Genomic DNA, 17500 nt, shown 5'->3' with positions numbered 1-17500 from the left:
TACCAAGGACACTGGGTAGGGTGATAACCCAGGAAATACATAGAGGCTGAAGGGGAGGGTGAAAACATAAGAGATATGAAAGAGGTTGAAAGTAGTAAAAAAGGACAGATAGATTAAGTAATAATGGTTTAAATTTGTCCGTCTGTCTAGTAGTGTGAGGTTCTAATTCTTAGTTCTTAGTCTCGCTATTGTTTAGCTGTTGATTCTACTCTTAGCTGTACCTGTACTACTATACCTAACTGTCCAGTGTTTCACTACTGCTGTTGCTGCTATTACACCTGAATTTCCTCAGAAAGATTTATCTTAGAAAGTTTAATCACTACATTCATTCATGTTGTTGGTATAATGGCCACTTTGGCACAGGTTCCTGGGAATTTGCACTTTCACACATGTGAGAATTAAACTCTATAGCAAAAGTGTGTGAAACATCATTGTCATCAATCATCTGATTTGACCTGGGAAATTTGTAGAAGACAAGCAAGACATGTAATACTTAAAAATGAGGATAATAGAAAACCATGTTATTGAGGGTTGAAAGTTAGATACATGTTTCCGTTCATTCATATGCATGTAGTAATGTATTGTAATGGCTTGAGCCAGACCACTATACTATAAGCTAAACCCTGTGTGTCACTTTCATATCAGCATACTTGGATACTGTACGTGAAAAATAAGCTATGTACACAATGTCAGCACTGATGAATGGACTCTCCAATCCCTCCAAATAAAACTTAAAGTTTTAATAACTGATATTATCCCTGTTTGACGGTTTTTTTGATTGGCGTCACAACTGACACAAATGCATGCATTGCATAAACATAGATTTGTACATATCTGTCAAAAGGATAAAACAGTATACTGTTTTATCAAAGGACCACAATGGAAATACACACTCAAGCTTTATAAAGCTTCAGCGTGTATTTCCATTGTGGTCCTGGAGGTTTAGGCTGTAAATAATGAATAAAGAACTGTGAAGTAAACCTTTTGCTCTTCAGCGACATGTGGCCGATTACTCCTTCTGGTGCTAACGACAGCCACAGAACAGTACATAATTACAAATCCTTTCGTGACATCTGTCCTTCATCCAGCTTGCACAGTCCAGCTAGCAATCATCAACGTGATCCCCAAATATCCTACTGTCAACATTATCTTGTACCACTATTCCATGTCAGGCCTCTAAAATACCTCATCTCTATTGGGCATGGTGATGTTTTGGCAGTGGTGGAAAGTACTTTATTTGAGTATGTCCATTTAATACTTCATTATATATAAATATTTGTTTTGACCTTGTAGATCTGCTATTTTAGAAGAAGTTTGACAAATGTGAGTACTTAATTTGATGCCAATACCTTTGTACTTTTACTACTTTATTTTGTTTAAGACTTTTACTTTTAACAGAGCATATCTACATTGTCACATTGCTACTTTTACTTAAGTAAAACAAATGTGAGTATGTGAAAAGGAGGTCACTATGTGTTTGTGGTGGGATACTGGGTCAGACGCCAGGAATGAGAGAGGTGTTAAGAGAGCCATCTCAGGAAAAACACTTTGGATTCCAACACAGAGGACTTCTGCATACATGGACAGCTGCTTTTAATTTCATGGTACAGTAGGTTCAATGCCTTGCTCAAGGGCACTTCAGCGGTGGTAATTTTAACGTGCCGGTCCGGGGATACGAACTATCGACCTTCCGATATCAAGACCGCTCTGCAAACCGTTCGGCCACTGCTACCCCCAAGAGTATGGACAATGGCTAGCACAGCCATAATTTCAATAACCACATGGCATGTTAGGCTATTATATTAGAAATTGTCAAAAATGAAAGTAATATCTACCCTTTTCTGATACTTTCAAGTTAGAGATTTTGTTAAAAATCAATTTCCCTCCTACCCTGAGAAACCAGCAAATAAACCATGGGACAACCTCCTAATACTGCATCCTGGGCAAAGGGGCCAAATCTCAGTTACTTACCAATCTCTTATGAGATTAAACATCCTCCCTATGGACAAAAATAGGAATAGGTGGGAGACCGAGCTGGGTGAAACATTTCTTGATAAATGGTGGGATTTGGCTATTGATCGAGTCAACAAATCAACATCATGTGCTAGACTAGGCCTCATTCAATTCAAAGTCTTTCATAGACTTCATTACTGCAAATCTAAACTTGCTGCAATATATCCTGGAATTGATGATAAATGTGATAGATGTGCTCTCTCACCAGCTAATCACACACACATGTTTTGGTCTTGCCCGAAGCTGGTACATTATTGGACTAAAATATTTGAGATTTTGTCTGATATATTTGAGGCTCGTTTGGAGCCGTCACCCCATATCGCTATTTTTGGAGTGCCATCAGATTTTGAACTTCTTTTTTTTTTTTTTTTTGATTTTGAACTTCTAACCCAGAAACAGTCTAATATGGTAGCATTTGCCACACTGATAGCAAGACGTAGAATATTGTTGGGATGGAAATCCCCAACTTCCCCTTCTATAGCTATGTGGCTTAAGGATATTATGGGATTTTTAAAATTGGAAAAAATAAAGTTTACAATTAGAGGTTCAACAGAAAGGTTCTTTTCTAGCTGGCAACCATTTATTACCTACTTTGAGAATCTGAGAGTACTTCCGACAGACTAATTGAATCAATACTATGTGTGTTTTTTGCATTCTCATAATGATAGAACTGTGTATAGAGGGTGATATATGACAACGTTCCGAACACAATCTTTTCCAACATAACTTGTGACTGACTATCTCTTGAACTCGAATAACCCAACTCATAATTGTATTTATTTTGTTTTATGTTATTTTATTTTTTGTTATTTATATTGTTTTTGTTATCTGTGCTTAAATTATAATTTTTGTATCCTACTGTTTATATCATATGTCTGTATGTATGTTTGTTTTTGTATGTCTGTACTAAATTATTAATGTTATTTTTATATTGTTTTGATGTTGACGATAACTGGGGGGAGGGATGGGGTGAGGGAGCAAAAAAATGGTATGTTCAAACTGTACTAAATTGTTGAAACCTATTACCAATAAACATAAAGTAATTGATCTGCAAGTTCACAGCATATCGTGTGTAGAATACATAACTTGTAGAATGGTTATTTTCACACTACATCATGTGGAATCTGGAACCAACAATTCTTCATATTTAATGTGTGATCATCCTGCATGTTGTCACCTGGGGTGTGGATGGTTTGTTTACTCCTTGGTGAGTGGTGACACACCCAAAGGCCGAGAGGCCAGTCAATGTGTATTCACTGTATTGTAACTCTTTTTAAACCAGTTGGATTTCAATGTAACTTGTTCAGTCTCCCCGACGGCGAAAGGCCGTCGGAGGTGAGCTTATGCTGTATGCTGTGCTGTGTACTCTGAATAAACAACATTGGAACATCTCTGATCTGCTGTCTGCCGTGTCACTACTCTCTCCGGTGCTCTCCCAGCTTTCAGTTTTAACAGTATTTCGTATAGTAGAACTAGAGTGTTTGGTATAGTTCAGATACCACAATCACAAGCTGAAGTATAAGTTTCCGGGTAGCATCGAGTACTCGTAGCTTAGTCGGTAGAGCCTTTGGACCACAAGGTCATGGGTTCAATCTCGGGCACCGCCAACTCAGCATATGATTATAAGGCTTGGATTGAGTGTGGCAAGTTGTGAGGTAAGTACTGGGAGCTGATGGTAGGTGTACCGTGTGGCGCTACACCACACCAGGTCTACCGCATAATGCGCATTGAAACGGAGACAGACTCATGCGTGTTACAGGCTGATACCGACAATAAGCCACTCCCAACCTACATACTGTATTTAAGCCAGGGGTTAATCACTATATAATTCAATTGTCAAGGCATGTTGCATCAACTGTTACAAATGTATAAACTAAAAGGCAGTGTTGGACAGTAACTAGTTACTAGTAATATATTACTGTAATATTATTACTTTTCCCAGTAACGAGTAAAGTAAGGTATTACTCTGACAAAACAGTAATATTATACCTTTACTTTGTAAAATTAGCACATATTACATATTGCTTTTTTATTTTGTTGGCTGTTGACTTGAAAGCATTTTCATTTAAAAGGTTGAGAGAGATTGCTGCTTTATTTTATAACCTTTTTGGGTGATTTGTGACTCTTCTTCTTAATATTATTATTCAAAACATTTGGATTCAGTTCTAAAAGAAGCTGACTAAACAGATTGTGTTGTTGTACATCCCTTACCAACATATTACTCTCCTAAGTAATATTGCCCAACAGGTGACATTGTGCAAGTTAAATCTTCCTTTTCTGATTTGGGGGGCCCACATGCAATACTATCGCAGCCCAGTGGGCCATGACACACTGGTTGGGAATTGCAACCTATTTTTGGCCAACCCCCCCCAACTACAAAATGGCCACCAGATAATGGACACTGGCAAATCTTGTCTGTTGTTTTGAGCACAAAGGTCCTCTTCTAATGATGGGGGAGATAGCAAGGCCCCTAGAGAGGTGGAGCCTCCAAGCTGAATGCGGTCGTCCATTAGTGCCCTGTACTGCTAGAGAAAAGCATCAGCGCTCCGGGGCAGGGACAGGAGACAGGACAAATGCTATCGGCAGGCCTCAAAAAGAGGATTGCTATCTCTGTCAATAAGGCTAGTGCTATCAGACTAGCCCAAAGCAAAGGCACGCACACACACACAAGCAAGCACACAAGCAAGCACGCGCACACTCGCGCACACACACACACACACACACACACACACACACACACACACACACACACACACACACACACACACACACACAGAGAGTATATAATCCAAAGGCAAAGGGGAACTGACTTGTATACCTGAAGTGCAGCTGTCAGAGGAGGGGTGAGGAGAGAGAGATTGGAGCGATGGAGGATGATGGAAAAATGAATGGCATGGAGAGAATGGCAGCCTGCTACCAGGGCTTTGACCCTGTGGCATATCTGCAGTACAACTACACCCCGCCACGCGCTGACTTTGAGCGGCAGGACAGCATTGTACCGTGGAAACTGGGATGTCTCCACAGAGCTTTCACTGAAGGTGGGGGAAGGTTATTTACTGGGTGACTTATTTGAGTGTGTTTTAAGTGCTTGAACATGTGCATGTCAGTCGCCGAAAGTAGACAGAACAGAAAAGGAAGGTAGAGCAGAGCACAGTTCAAATAAATACCTGTATAATAAAGTTGTTCTCCGTGTCTTGACTAGGTGACATCAGCGGTGAGGTGTTGGTAGACGTGGGCTCGGGTCCCACGCTGTACCAGGTGCTGAGCGGCTGTGAGGTGTTCGGCAAGGTGCTCCTCACAGACTACCTGGAGGTCAACCGGCGGGAGCTGAAACGCTGGCTCCAGGACCAGGAGGGATGCAGCCTGGACTGGACCCCCTACCTGCAACACGTCTGCAAGCTGGAGGGACGCAGGTAGGACCAGACTCTATCCTGCATTTTACAAAAGTCAAATACATTCAAACTAAAAAAACAACTCCACTGTTTTCAGTCTTCATAGAGATATTACCACAATCCCTCCATTTCTTAAAGCAAGAAAACAATAGATGCCTTTAATTTCTTATGAATGATTTGACCTGCATGAGTTGACTGTTAAAACACATTGATTCATTATATTGTGAAATGAGAGCTCAGCTCACACAGCACCAGTTATTCAGTATAATCATGGGTCTTGCCTTCAGAGTCAGCAACTGTGGTTGATTAACTCAGGGGATTCCCAGCTTTTCCATGACAAGGACCCCCAAATAGAGTGGGGGGGGGGGGGGACGACGACGACACACACACACACACACACACAGAGTGAGATGATCCACAAGCTCACAATGCACCATGAATCATGATGCATTCATTGCATTGTGAGCAGTGAGTGCAATAAAAAGGTTGACATCCCCAATAGGACATGATGTATTCCGCCCCTCATTTTCCTCTACTTTCCAAATGACCCCACTTTAATAAAACTATTGTCATCATATAGAACAATTATAGACACCTCATTTTAATTGCTACATGTTTGCTTATTTAATCAGGAATGACAGTGCATTCCTGTGGCACTTTAGCATGGGATGACACTGTACATTTTACTTGGGTGTCGTGACCTTTGTATAGTTACCGTTGATGTTGATGATGTCACTGTTATTAGATCCTCAGCATGGGCAGAGAAAGCGGCCAGGCTGCGTCTGGTGGTCTCCGACGTCCTCCCCATCGACGTGCACCGCCCTCGGCCGATGGCCCCCGACGCCCTCCCCTCGGCCGGCGCAGACTGCCTGGTGTCCTGCTTCTGCCTGGAGAGTGTCAGCCCAGACCTGGCTGCCTTCACCAGAGCCCTGGGACACATCCGGGGCCTCCTGCGACCCGGGGGACACCTGCTGCTCATCGGGGCCCTGGGGGAGAGCTACTACCTCGGGGGGCCCGGGGTGAAGATCCCTGTGGTGCCCCTGGAGGAGTCCCAGGTGTGCAGCAGTCTGAAGGAGAGCGGCTATACACTGATAAGGATGGAGGTGTACACGCTGCCACAGGACATGAGAGTGGGGGTGGATGATGTGACCGGAGTGTTCTTTGTAAAAGCAAGGAAGGAGTAGATTGTTCGCTTGTTTTGTGATTCCTCACATAATCCTTAATTTATATATGAAAATGCTTTTCCTGCATTACACTGAGTAGTATTAATTTGCTTTATTTCATTAACCCAATGTGACTAAAAGTAGGCTATCTTTTTGCATGATGAATTGTTACAAAATATAAATGTTCGCTGTACTGAATGCCAGTGAAGATACTGACATCTGCTGTTCACATGCAGTTACTACAAAATGTGGCATCATTTTACCAGCTGGATGAATGAATCCACATCTCAATAAAATATAGCTTTGACAGTTGAAACTGATTTTGATCACATTAGTTAGGACTTCTAAACTACTAAATTGTTGAACGAGGCTCCGAAGCAGCATTGACTGTGAGAGGTTAGATTAATTCTATTTGTGCACTTGTGTAATGTTGTCCCCCCCACTGTTATGTATTTCTATGTTTTGTGTGTGGCTGCAGCAGGGGTGAAAGCCCAAGGTAAATTCCCCTTGTGGCCAATAAAGTGTACCTTGACCTTTGACTTCAATTCAGTACTACCGACTGCACTGCAATTAAACATTCTGATAGTTGTCATTAGGCTATATTAGCCTGGTTAAATGGTTAATAAACCAGACTAATATCGCACGGCAGGCAATTTACTTTTACCAATGGCTGATTCGGTCTGGTTTATTAACCAGGCTAAGGCTATATTACAATCATGTAATTAAATTCATATCATGGCAATTACTCAGCCTTTCTTAAATGATATATTTTAGTACACCATCAAGCTGTCCTCACGATACCTGTCAATGTCAGATCAGACAATAAATATGTGTTTTAAATGTTGTGGTGTGTCATGGTGGTGTCATTAACCAGACTAGTTGGACTTCAGAGCATCAGGCTCATTTGAGCTGTAGGCCTATGTGGCGTACTGTGCCATTCTAAATAATTGTATTACATTACATTTTATTCGTAGTGTTATCAATAAATAGCAAGGCTTTTGCACAGGCGACACAGGTGCATACGAGAAGGACAGACAATTAAGTGCCCGACGTACTGAAAATATACCATAACGATTAGCCTGATGAAGGTCATATAGGCCAAAACGTTGCCGTTTCCCTAATAAACAGTTTCACTGTATTTGAAGACAGTGTGTGCGGGAGTCCCTTCTTTTTTCATTCTTAGTGTTATCAAAACTGTTGAGGAAGCTCCAAGGAATTTTCAGTGCTTCCAAATCATTGTCACACTTGTACTGTAAGTGTGACAATAAAAATAACATTTGAACTATAAATAACTAAAAATATATACAATTGGTCGGTTAATTCGATCGTACAAGCGTATGTGTTGCTATGACAATCCATGTCACAGTCACTACAAAGTAAAGACATTCTACATACATTTACATATCCACCTGACCTATTGTATGTGTTCAAATAACTATATCTCACATTACATTCAGAAATTGACATTCAGTCTTTTCTAGAATGTAGAGGTATGTCCTGGCTTCAAGTATGCCAAGTTTTAAACCTGTCAGAACTTCCATTATTTGCCTCAACCCCCACATGGACATGCTTTATTTTTAGTTTGGGGTGTATAACTTTATATATCAATTTCAGTACTTTTGCAGTATTGTTTTTTAATACAAGAATCCATTTTATGTATGGGTGGCCTTAGAGATGAGGAAAAACGGTGTTGTGTTTGGTCCAAAAACTAAAGCACTTCCTGACTGTTTGTCACAAGTTAAGTACGCACGTATATAGAAAGAAATTATGGATATAAAAACATTTATTATTGTTTTGTTATGTAAACAGTCAAAGTTACATACTATGGCTTTAGGATGACAAAACGAATACAATGAACCAATGTTGTTTAATGGGGACATTATTTGAGATATTCTGTCCATGTCAGAATAAACAAACATTCTACCAAGAAGATCTACTGCAACACGTGGGCTTGTAGATTCTATTTTCTGCAAAGAGATTCGGTTGCAGAGATAAAAAAAGAGGGGACCATGTACAGACCCCAATAAAGTACATATAGGATTATGTAAGAAGTGATTAGATAACGGCAGAAGACAATACTCTCTAATATATGTAACTGTAATGAGCAGCAGCGGGCTATATACCTTTTATAGCTCTTATCAGAGCTGTAATTTAACCACTTAAAATTACTCTCCAAGATATGTAATAGCCTGTAATGAGCAGCAGAGGGCCCACACGTGCTATATTTGTGTATATAACCTTTTATATTATATCAGAGGTGTAATTAAAAACTTAAACCCCATATAGTTTACCGGAATCCATCTGGGCTCTATACTAGTGTAGTTACTTATTTCTGTTATTGCTTTTGCTGAAAATAGCAGACCGACAAGCTCACAACGCATTGCAGGTGTGCTATTTTTCAGGGTGGGGTTTAAGTGGGTAATGATTGTACTCAATGTACTGTAGGTCAGTCATATCCAGTTTTCATTCGGTTTTATATTGGAATCTACAACTCCAATACACTCCCATGTTTGATTTCTTAATATCTAAAATGTAGCTTTTCATTTTACAAAATACATTCATGGTGATTTCAAATGTTTAATGCGTCAAAATTCATCATTGTTGATAGGCCTACATCACACTTGTTAAAGGAAAAAAAGGGGGGGATGCTAATCCCTTCCATGGGAACTCTTTGTATTATGACTCACAACGCAATTTGAAAATCTTCATATGTGATTATTTAATGCCATTCTTCTTAGAGCACAGACTGCACTTGTTCATAACCGAGATAACTCACAGTACTCAACACATTGTTCTGTGGTGGAGTTGGCTCTTCAGTGTGATGTGGGGCTTTATTTGAAACACAGGGTGGGTGAAGTGCATCGATTAATAATTTGTCACCACTGGAACATCTTCAGCTTGAAAGGTAATGGTTCGATGATTAGTGTCAGTCTGCAATGTTTGCACACCTAACACAATCTACAGCAGTCGCTGGGTGAAATAAAAATCAATATTGTGTATGGAGTGAAACTCACCACACACACGGTCTTCTCGTAAAACAGTTATTGCCGATGTTTCAGTCACCTGTTCTTCATCAGAGCTATGATTCGTTGTGCAGAAGCTTTACCCCACACAATACTGAAAAAATGCCCATAAACTATTTCAGGGTGTTATGAGAGGCTGAAAAAGAAAAACAAACTTAAAACTCCAAAAGTCAAGGCATTCCTTTAATGCATCTGATCGTTTTTTTTTAGTTTTTCTGATAAGAATTGATCCAGGATTGCTGTGATAAGTACAGTGGCTGTGGCAAATTCTGCACACAACAGTGCAATAAAAAGGCAAATGAAAACATTGTGGACATTACGGTGACAACAATATTATCTAGTGACCAGAGTCCTTGGTAGACAGAGTTTGGCCAGTGCTTGATGTAGTTGTGCCTACTTTAGTTACAATGCTGGTGTCACAAAATAAAACATTTTCTTTTGAAATCTGGGCATTACCTTGTAGCAATATTTATGGATGTTGGAGGTCATCCGCATCCCGGGGGTCAGAAGATGGTTTTGGAGATTTAAATGCTACAAGCTTGATTACTACTTCATTATAATTTTGATTTAATTCATTATCTTTATTTACTTCATACATTGTCTGCAAGTTAGACAGCCAGTCTAGGGTATGGTTTTAACCACTGACTTACAAGACAAACATTTCCAAACTCTGACTATCTCAGACACTAGCAATGTTTACATTGTGCGGCAGTCAATAGTGGTGTATAATGCAATAAGTTACTAGTTGACATTTTCAATTTCCGACCCTTGATTGGTGGCTATATCGCCATATACTGTATTTTTACACATTAGCATATATTTTGAACTGTACTGTACATTATTTGTTTGACACAATTTTCCCAGCTTTTGATGTCACACACATACACACACACATACCGAGATGCACGTGCATGCGCACACTATTGTGTTGGAGACAATGAACATGTAACCTCTCCTTCGATAGCATTTTCTTTTAGTCCGGCATCTGAAAACATTTAAAATACATTTTTACCACATACATACACGCTACAAACATGCATGTGCTTGTGATCACACGCACGCACGCACGCACACACACGCAGCCATGCACGCACACGTGCACACACACACACACACACACACACACACACACACACACACACACACACACACACACACACGCACACACACATACACACAGAGGATGGTAGAGACTGGAACAAAAGTATTCATAAGATTATGAGTATGAGTATTCATCTGCGGTTTGTTTGGACATGCAACACCAGGTATGTTGTGTTTTGTGCGTGTGTATGCGTGCCAGAGTGTGCTGTGTGTGTGTGTGTGTGTGTGTGTGTGTGCTGTGTGTGCCAGCATATGCTGTGTGTGTGTGTGTGTGTGTGTGTGTGTTGTGTGTGCCAGCATGTGTGTGTATGTGTGTGTGTGTGCTGCTCTTTGGGGCCAGACAGTGGACTGTACATGGCTATATACACATGACACGGTCCCATCATCTCCACTGGTAATAGTTCATACAGAATGGTGTGTGTTGATTACACAGTACTGGCTTGTTCCATTGAAGCGCTGCCCCCTGGTGGAAGACATAGGATGGAGTCAGTTAAAACCCATTAACGATTTTTCAAAAATAGCAGACCTACAAGCTCGTAGCGCGCCGCGCTATGAGCTTGCAGATCTGCAATTTTTCAATAGCTAAATAATGCTTAGTTAAAACACCAAAACGGGCTCCCGTCCAGAATGGGTTAAGACCCAAGTCCGATTCTACAAATTCTACAAAAATACATTCAATAATAGCAGATGTATCAGCTTGTATATCTGCTATTTTTGAATAGCCCAACGCAAAAATTGAAAAAGACACAGATGCATTCACGGTTGTAACGGGTTAAGCAACTATGCTAAACGTATCATTGCTGTTGGGCAGAAACCATGTATCTCCGTTTTTCTTTTGTGGAAATGAATGGCCTACTTCGCTGTACAAGAGTGTAAAACTAGCCAATGTACAAGCTCACAACAAGATTGTAGATCGACTATGTTTACTATATATATGTTTTTAAATGTAAAAGTGGTTAAGCCTGACTGTGAGTTTTATAAAGTATTAACAAGAGCTTGTGACCAAATAATAACTACATTGGAACACAGGTTATTTTTTTCCCCCATTTTCTGAAGAAAAAAAAAGGTTTTGGACATACAAGGTTTCCACCCAACAGCGACGTGATAATAATATATAAAGCAAAATATATAGAATGCTCTTACCTGAACTCAGTAGCCCTCAGAACAAGTTTTTACTTTTCTGTGGAGAGAAGAAATAGAGGGAATAACAGTGAGGATTTTAGTATTGAAATAGTGAGTTCTGGGTGTATTTGATGATACAATGTCTGATGCTTTCAGTGTGTCAGGGCCTTTACAGCAGTGCTTCTCAAAGTATACTCCAGGCTGTCAAGCTCACATGTCGTGATGCGACACATTTTGAGCTTGTAGATCTGCTATATTAAAACATTTTGAAAAACGATTTTAACACAAATCGTCTCTTATGGGGGTATCTGGCACAAACTCTTTTCAGATGGGGGTCCGTGGCCATAATACATGGCCACATCAATGTGGGGGCCTTCACGTGAAAGTGAGAAACACTGTGTTACAAGAATGTGGTTAAATGTACAGTAACTGTCTTTGTTTGCTACTGATATTAAAGGCTGACATTCTCCTACAAGCCTAATTAATGAAAGTGTTTTGTCATCATTATATAATATGGATGTTAATAAGGGTAAGATTCATGACTGAATGTGTTTTTACCTTTGCCACGGGGCAGGTTAGTCTAATTAAGTTTGTGTGAATATTACAATAATATAAAGGACATTCTCAACAGGAGCATGAAGGGTCCCTTGCATTTATTTTTGTTGCGTTCTCGTCCTCAGGACATTTTGTTGTGTTTTATTAATTTAGTTCTCAGTCATGCATTTATAATCTTGACATTGTGTCACTGTCGTGATTGGGTTTAAGCCAAGGGCAAATACTTGTTATGTAATTAAACCGTTTTTTTGTTGTTGTTATGCAATTGAATAAACACCTACATTTAACAGTGGCATTTTCAAAAACAGACCCACACACTGAAATGAAAAATGATGATAAAGTGCCTAACACAGTTCGACTGCATGACTAAAATGTTCAAAACATTGAGAGACCAAGAGTAAATAGCAGTGGGAAAGCAAACCAGTTCATCCACCCCATTAACCTGAATGTGTAGCTGTTTCAGGTCTCCAGGTGACCCAGCAGCTGCAAGCTTTGATTTGATTTTATCTAAAGTATGTTTACAGTACATCACCCTGTGCTACTGTCCCACTTACCATGTTATGAGAGGATGTTTCATAAGAGGTTCTGTGCTCCTCAGTACTTTAAAGAGGTTCTGTGCTCCTCAGTACTTCCACACTTAAAAACGTAACAAGAAAAACAAACAGACACACAACACAAACATACAAACATACAAACAAAACCAAGAAAACCGAACAAGAAGTACAAAAGCCGGACAAACAGAAAACTACTTGCTTGAAAGATGTAAACAAGGGACTTAGGCGGGGAATTAAAAAGAAAAACAAAACAAGGTCAATCATGCAGAAGAAATGAACACATACGTAACCCAAAGGAAGTGAAAGCAAAGGAAACACAAAACCTCTTTCTGATGTTGTATGAATCGATTATAAAGCAGCAAGATGCAGTAATACGAGTTCAAAAGAGTGCATCAATAAGAGTAACAGATATTCTTGCAAAGTGACGGGATAGCACAAAATGAGAACAGTATCGTATAAGTAGTAAGAAGTAAGAAGACCTCTTGTTATGCGGATCCCCTACAGTTTATGGACATTGAAAACTAAACGTAAGGTACCGACATAATTTGTTTCAAAATTTCTCCTAGAAGAAACGCACAAAGCGGCAGCTTGGTTTAAAGTGTTTAGCCTAAACAGTCAGATGCAAAGGCACTAATTCAATTCCCCTCCAATGAGACATATTGTGACCCAACATCCCACCACAAACTAGCAACTTGCTAGAGCTACTACATGAAATAAACATTTACTTATAATTTTTCTTAATTGGGCGACCCGGTAGCCGAGTGGTCGGGGGTGTACCAAATGGGCTCTAATGCCTGACAGCAAGTCCCTGGTTCGATTCCCGGCCAGCCGGACCATTTACACACTCTCTTACTCTCTCCACGTTTCCCGTCTTTCTCCACTGTACCTTTCAAATAAAGGATCAGATAACTTAAAAATAAGCAAATTAACACAATTCCTATAATTAAATTTAATGGAAGCTTGACAAACACCTGACACTAGATGCGCCTCAGAATGGTATTTTGGGGTAAAATGATGTAGTCGAATTGCCCTGTAGCTTTGACCATAATTAGTAGAATCTATACCGTACATACAGTGGTCAGCTCTTGGCTTTGCTAGCTAGCTATAATTTTGTGGGCTTCTCTCTTCACGGCTCCCTTAGGATTCCTTGAAGGGGTTCCGAATGGACCCTAACGCCAGGGCTCCACGCGTTGCGTCTCCATCGCGTGCGTCAAAAAGCGAACCGGGCCAATTTAATGGTGACGGAGACGCAACGCAACGCGGGCAGTGGAGCCACCCTTCATTGATTAAAAAGGGAATATTCTGTGACGGTGACGGAGACACGACGCTGACGCGCCCGGTGGAGCCCGGGTGTTACACGGCTTACAGGTCTGTAAACTCTCAGAGTTACGGGAGTCCTTGAAGTAAAAATACAAAAGTCTGAGGACTGCTGAAATGTACATTTATGCGGTCAGACCATGGTCTCCTGCTTGGTCTTTACCTTCTTCTTGGCTTGCAGTAGCTCCTGATAGGCGCCGGATCGGATGAAGCGACTGTACGAGTCACTTTTCATCAGCTTGTAGATGTGCTCCTGTTTGGAGAGGACAAGAGAGAATAGTATACTAACGCCACATTGTGTACAGACACAATGTCTGAAATTCTGAATGCCCTTACAAAGATGTAATCTGACATCGAAACCTTGCACCTTCTATATTAAAGTAAAAGGCTCCAGCGCCTTCTTTATTCAACAATGTCTGAATGCATTACAGGGTTGGATTCTCTGGGTCTTTGTATACCCCTTCTCTGGTCATCATGACCAGGTGCAGATATATCACTTCTTCTGGTCAGAGATAAAATAATTACATAGATTGTTCTTTTGGAAAATGTAGACTGTCTGATATGTTTGATATTCATGATTCATAGTATCACAATTTGACAATTTGATTGAAAATGTCTGTTAACCTAATTATTATTTCACAATAGCAGATATACAAGCTCACTACGTGTCGCGATGTGACGTGTCGTGTGCTTGTAGATCTGCTATTTATTTGTCGGAAGTATAAAGGATTTAGTAGTAGACAATCTGTTTTATTTTGAGTTCAAAGCCATTACACTGCAATATCCTGAGGAAAATGTATGTAATGACGAAAATTGTCTCCATACTCTGTTGTGCATTCTAAATTAGTCTGGAAGTCACCCTGCCTCTTTCAGCTCCTACTGTCTCTATTTCAACCACTTCAGATTAATCTACACAGTGCTTGAATGCATTTTACATAATACTGATTGCATGGCTCAATGCACTTTCCAATATGTATCCACTCCAGTAGCCTTTAATAGTGTTCTGCCCACCATGAAGAATAAAATTGGGCTTAAAGGGGCACATCATCTATTTTCAACCTATCTTCATATAATTTGTCCTCACCAATGTTCATGGTAGATGACACCATTTCCGTCTACTCTCTCCGTGTCTCAGAGGAGGCTGTAGACAGTTCAGCAACCTGCCTACCAGTGACATGATCGGTAGGCAGGTTTGGTCATTTCAAACGGGTGTCGGGCGGAAACCATATACAGTGTATATGTCCAAATCTGTTCTTTTTCAAAAACATTTTAAAATACGGGAAATAGTTGATCTACAAGCAACATGCTGTGAACTTGCTGTGAACTTGTAGATCTGCTATTTTCACTACTTTTGTGCGACACTATCGTATGAAGAAGGGCATTCATTTACAAAATAATATAAAAACACAAAAAGTTGTAATATGGAGATACAAGGTTTCTGCCCGACAGCAACAATATAATTGCATTAATGCATGAACAATGGCTTCTATTTCAGCATGCTAACTTTACAGGACTGTAGTTGCTATTAGCTTATCCCCATCAATGATGTCATTAGGTTTCTGAACTGTCCATAGACCACCAATGAGAGTGGCCATCTTATAATGAGCACTAGTGAGGAACAATCATATAATATAATAATAATATAAGATATGGTTGAAAAAGGGTGTCTTTAAGTGGTATAAGTGCCCCTTTAAGTGGTTAATCAGACTAACCGAATTTGTCGATTCAAAACAAATCGATCAGAAGTCTTTCACGTTGATAATGAATAAATATTTAAAATACTGTGTTTCTGGATCCTTCAATTAATAGCAAATTAATTAATACAAATTTTTAATCGATAGAATAATCACTAAGAAGACAATCGATAGTTGCATCCTTAGCCGAGGTACAGTAAACACAAATGGAAATAGAGCCCAAAGGGAAGCACGCACATCCAAAGCGTAAAACTGTACAGGTGCTGGACAACAACATGCACACTGGAGAGAAGACAAAGGAGTGTTTCAGCTTATTCATAACGCTTTGACCACAACCGGCTCTTCACGAGGTCTGAGGCGGTCTGAGTTATGGACGAAAACTATACTTTACTATTTTGAAAAAACATTTTAAAATAATGAATATAGCCAATCTACATCAACATGTTGTGACTTTGTTTGAACTATTTTAAAATGTTTTTCAAAATAGTAAAAAAAAATGCATAGATAGGGCCCTGCGTGTAGAACTGCAGAAATATTTTTCTTCTCTTTAAATATATTTAAAAAAATGTAAGCGGACATTTTTTATTCAAATCTTTGTTTCTGGGAGTCCCTGGAACAACACATTTTGAGATGAGGGGGTCGGTGGCCAAATACATTTCATTTTGGGGGTCCTTGACAAGAAAAGGTTTGAGCACCACTGATACAGTATAGCAACGTAACGTCTTTCAGAAAACCGTTAGGCTCAACAACAAGACTGACGGCTGCCTCACCTGTGCATCTTCAAAAGCGTAGCGCCCTGGGTCCTTGACATTCTGTGCGGTCTTGGCGTAGCTCTTGGAGTCCACGTTGATGGCACTGGGCGCTCCTGGAACCAGGAACTCCTTCCAGATCTCCTGCACCTGTGATGGCACCTCCCGTATGGGTCGCTTCTTCACCTCTTGCACCGCCAACCAGAACCTAGTACATGGGAAAGTCTTGACGCTTCAGATCCAATTTGAACTAGCAAACAAATAAAACAATGTTGATTTGGGTCATTTCTTTAACTAAATCTTTAAACCTTTAAACTAAACTACGTGAAATGTCTCACACATCTCGTATTATCATAATATGTCTCAACTAAAATTATTATTTGGGACACCCTTTGAAGGCCAGGTGCATTAAAATGGTAACTGGTGTCTCTTCACAAAACATTTGCTGAATTCTACGAGGTCACAATGCTCGGGTGCTAGGGTTCACTTGGTTAATAAACCTTGCCAACGTATCATATATTTAAAGTCTACATCAGGTAGCTCTACCGTCTGTTTTTACCAGAATTCAGTTCCAAACAAAAACACAGATGTACAGTGCCGTTTCAGAACAAATGGGTGCTGGCGCCGAGGTTATTTTAAAAAGCAACAACAACACATGCAGAAACGGTCTGTGTTCGTGCCGGTGGCAGACACTGGTGACTATGCAAATGCCAAATATTTCATGAACAAAAATACACTATTGATGAAAGTCCAGACTCCAGAGGGACCCAAACGTCTGTCAATTTGAATAAAAGATGACAAGACAAGAGCAGTGTGG

The 17500-nt window shown here is 40.1% G+C and overlaps 3 protein-coding genes across 6 annotated transcripts in view; 2 read left to right on the top strand and 1 right to left on the bottom strand.

Annotated features, from left to right (window-relative positions):
* LOC310874244 (uncharacterized protein) overlaps window positions 1–650 on the top strand; it is a 1874-nt gene extending 1224 nt beyond the window's left edge. The window contains exon 3 of the mRNA XM_083786971.1: window positions 1–650. This exon is cut by the window's left edge and continues 320 nt beyond it. Coding sequence (XP_083643097.1) covers window positions 1–50 — 50 coding nt within the window. The 3' untranslated portion in view covers window positions 51–650.
* A 4265-nt stretch (window positions 651–4915) lies between these two features.
* On the top strand, window positions 4916–6589 carry pnmt (phenylethanolamine N-methyltransferase; the record flags this gene model as incomplete). Its single annotated transcript, XM_083787541.1, has 3 exons — window positions 4916–5051; window positions 5216–5426; window positions 6151–6589. The coding sequence occupies 3 exons, from the start codon at window positions 4916–4918 to the stop codon at window positions 6587–6589; spliced, it is 786 nt and encodes a 261-aa protein (XP_083643667.1).
* A 4415-nt stretch (window positions 6590–11004) lies between these two features.
* rgs7b (regulator of G protein signaling 7b) overlaps window positions 11005–17500 on the bottom strand; it is an 84577-nt gene continuing 78081 nt past the window's right edge. For 2 of the 4 annotated variants that reach the window (XM_083787077.1, XM_083787079.1), the window contains 4 exons: window positions 16705–16891; window positions 14404–14493; window positions 11836–11872; window positions 11005–11155 (listed from right to left, as the gene is read on the bottom strand). In XM_083787077.1, the coding sequence (XP_083643203.1) occupies window positions 11852–11872; window positions 14404–14493; window positions 16705–16891 (298 nt within the window). In that variant the 3' untranslated portion in view covers window positions 11005–11155; window positions 11836–11851. Of the gene's footprint in view, window positions 11156–11835; window positions 11873–14289; window positions 14494–16704; window positions 16892–17500 lie in introns of those variants that run through there. The other 2 variants (XM_083787076.1, XM_083787078.1) reach the window with 1 other exon arrangement.

This window comes from Protomyctophum parallelum (genome assembly GCF_964188405.1).
Source record: "Protomyctophum parallelum genome assembly, chromosome: 17".
In the NCBI taxonomy this organism is placed as follows: Eukaryota; Metazoa; Chordata; class Actinopteri; order Myctophiformes; family Myctophidae; genus Protomyctophum; species Protomyctophum parallelum.
The sequence above is the reverse complement of the archived record's forward strand: the minus strand, read 5'-3'. Positions and strand labels throughout refer to the sequence as shown.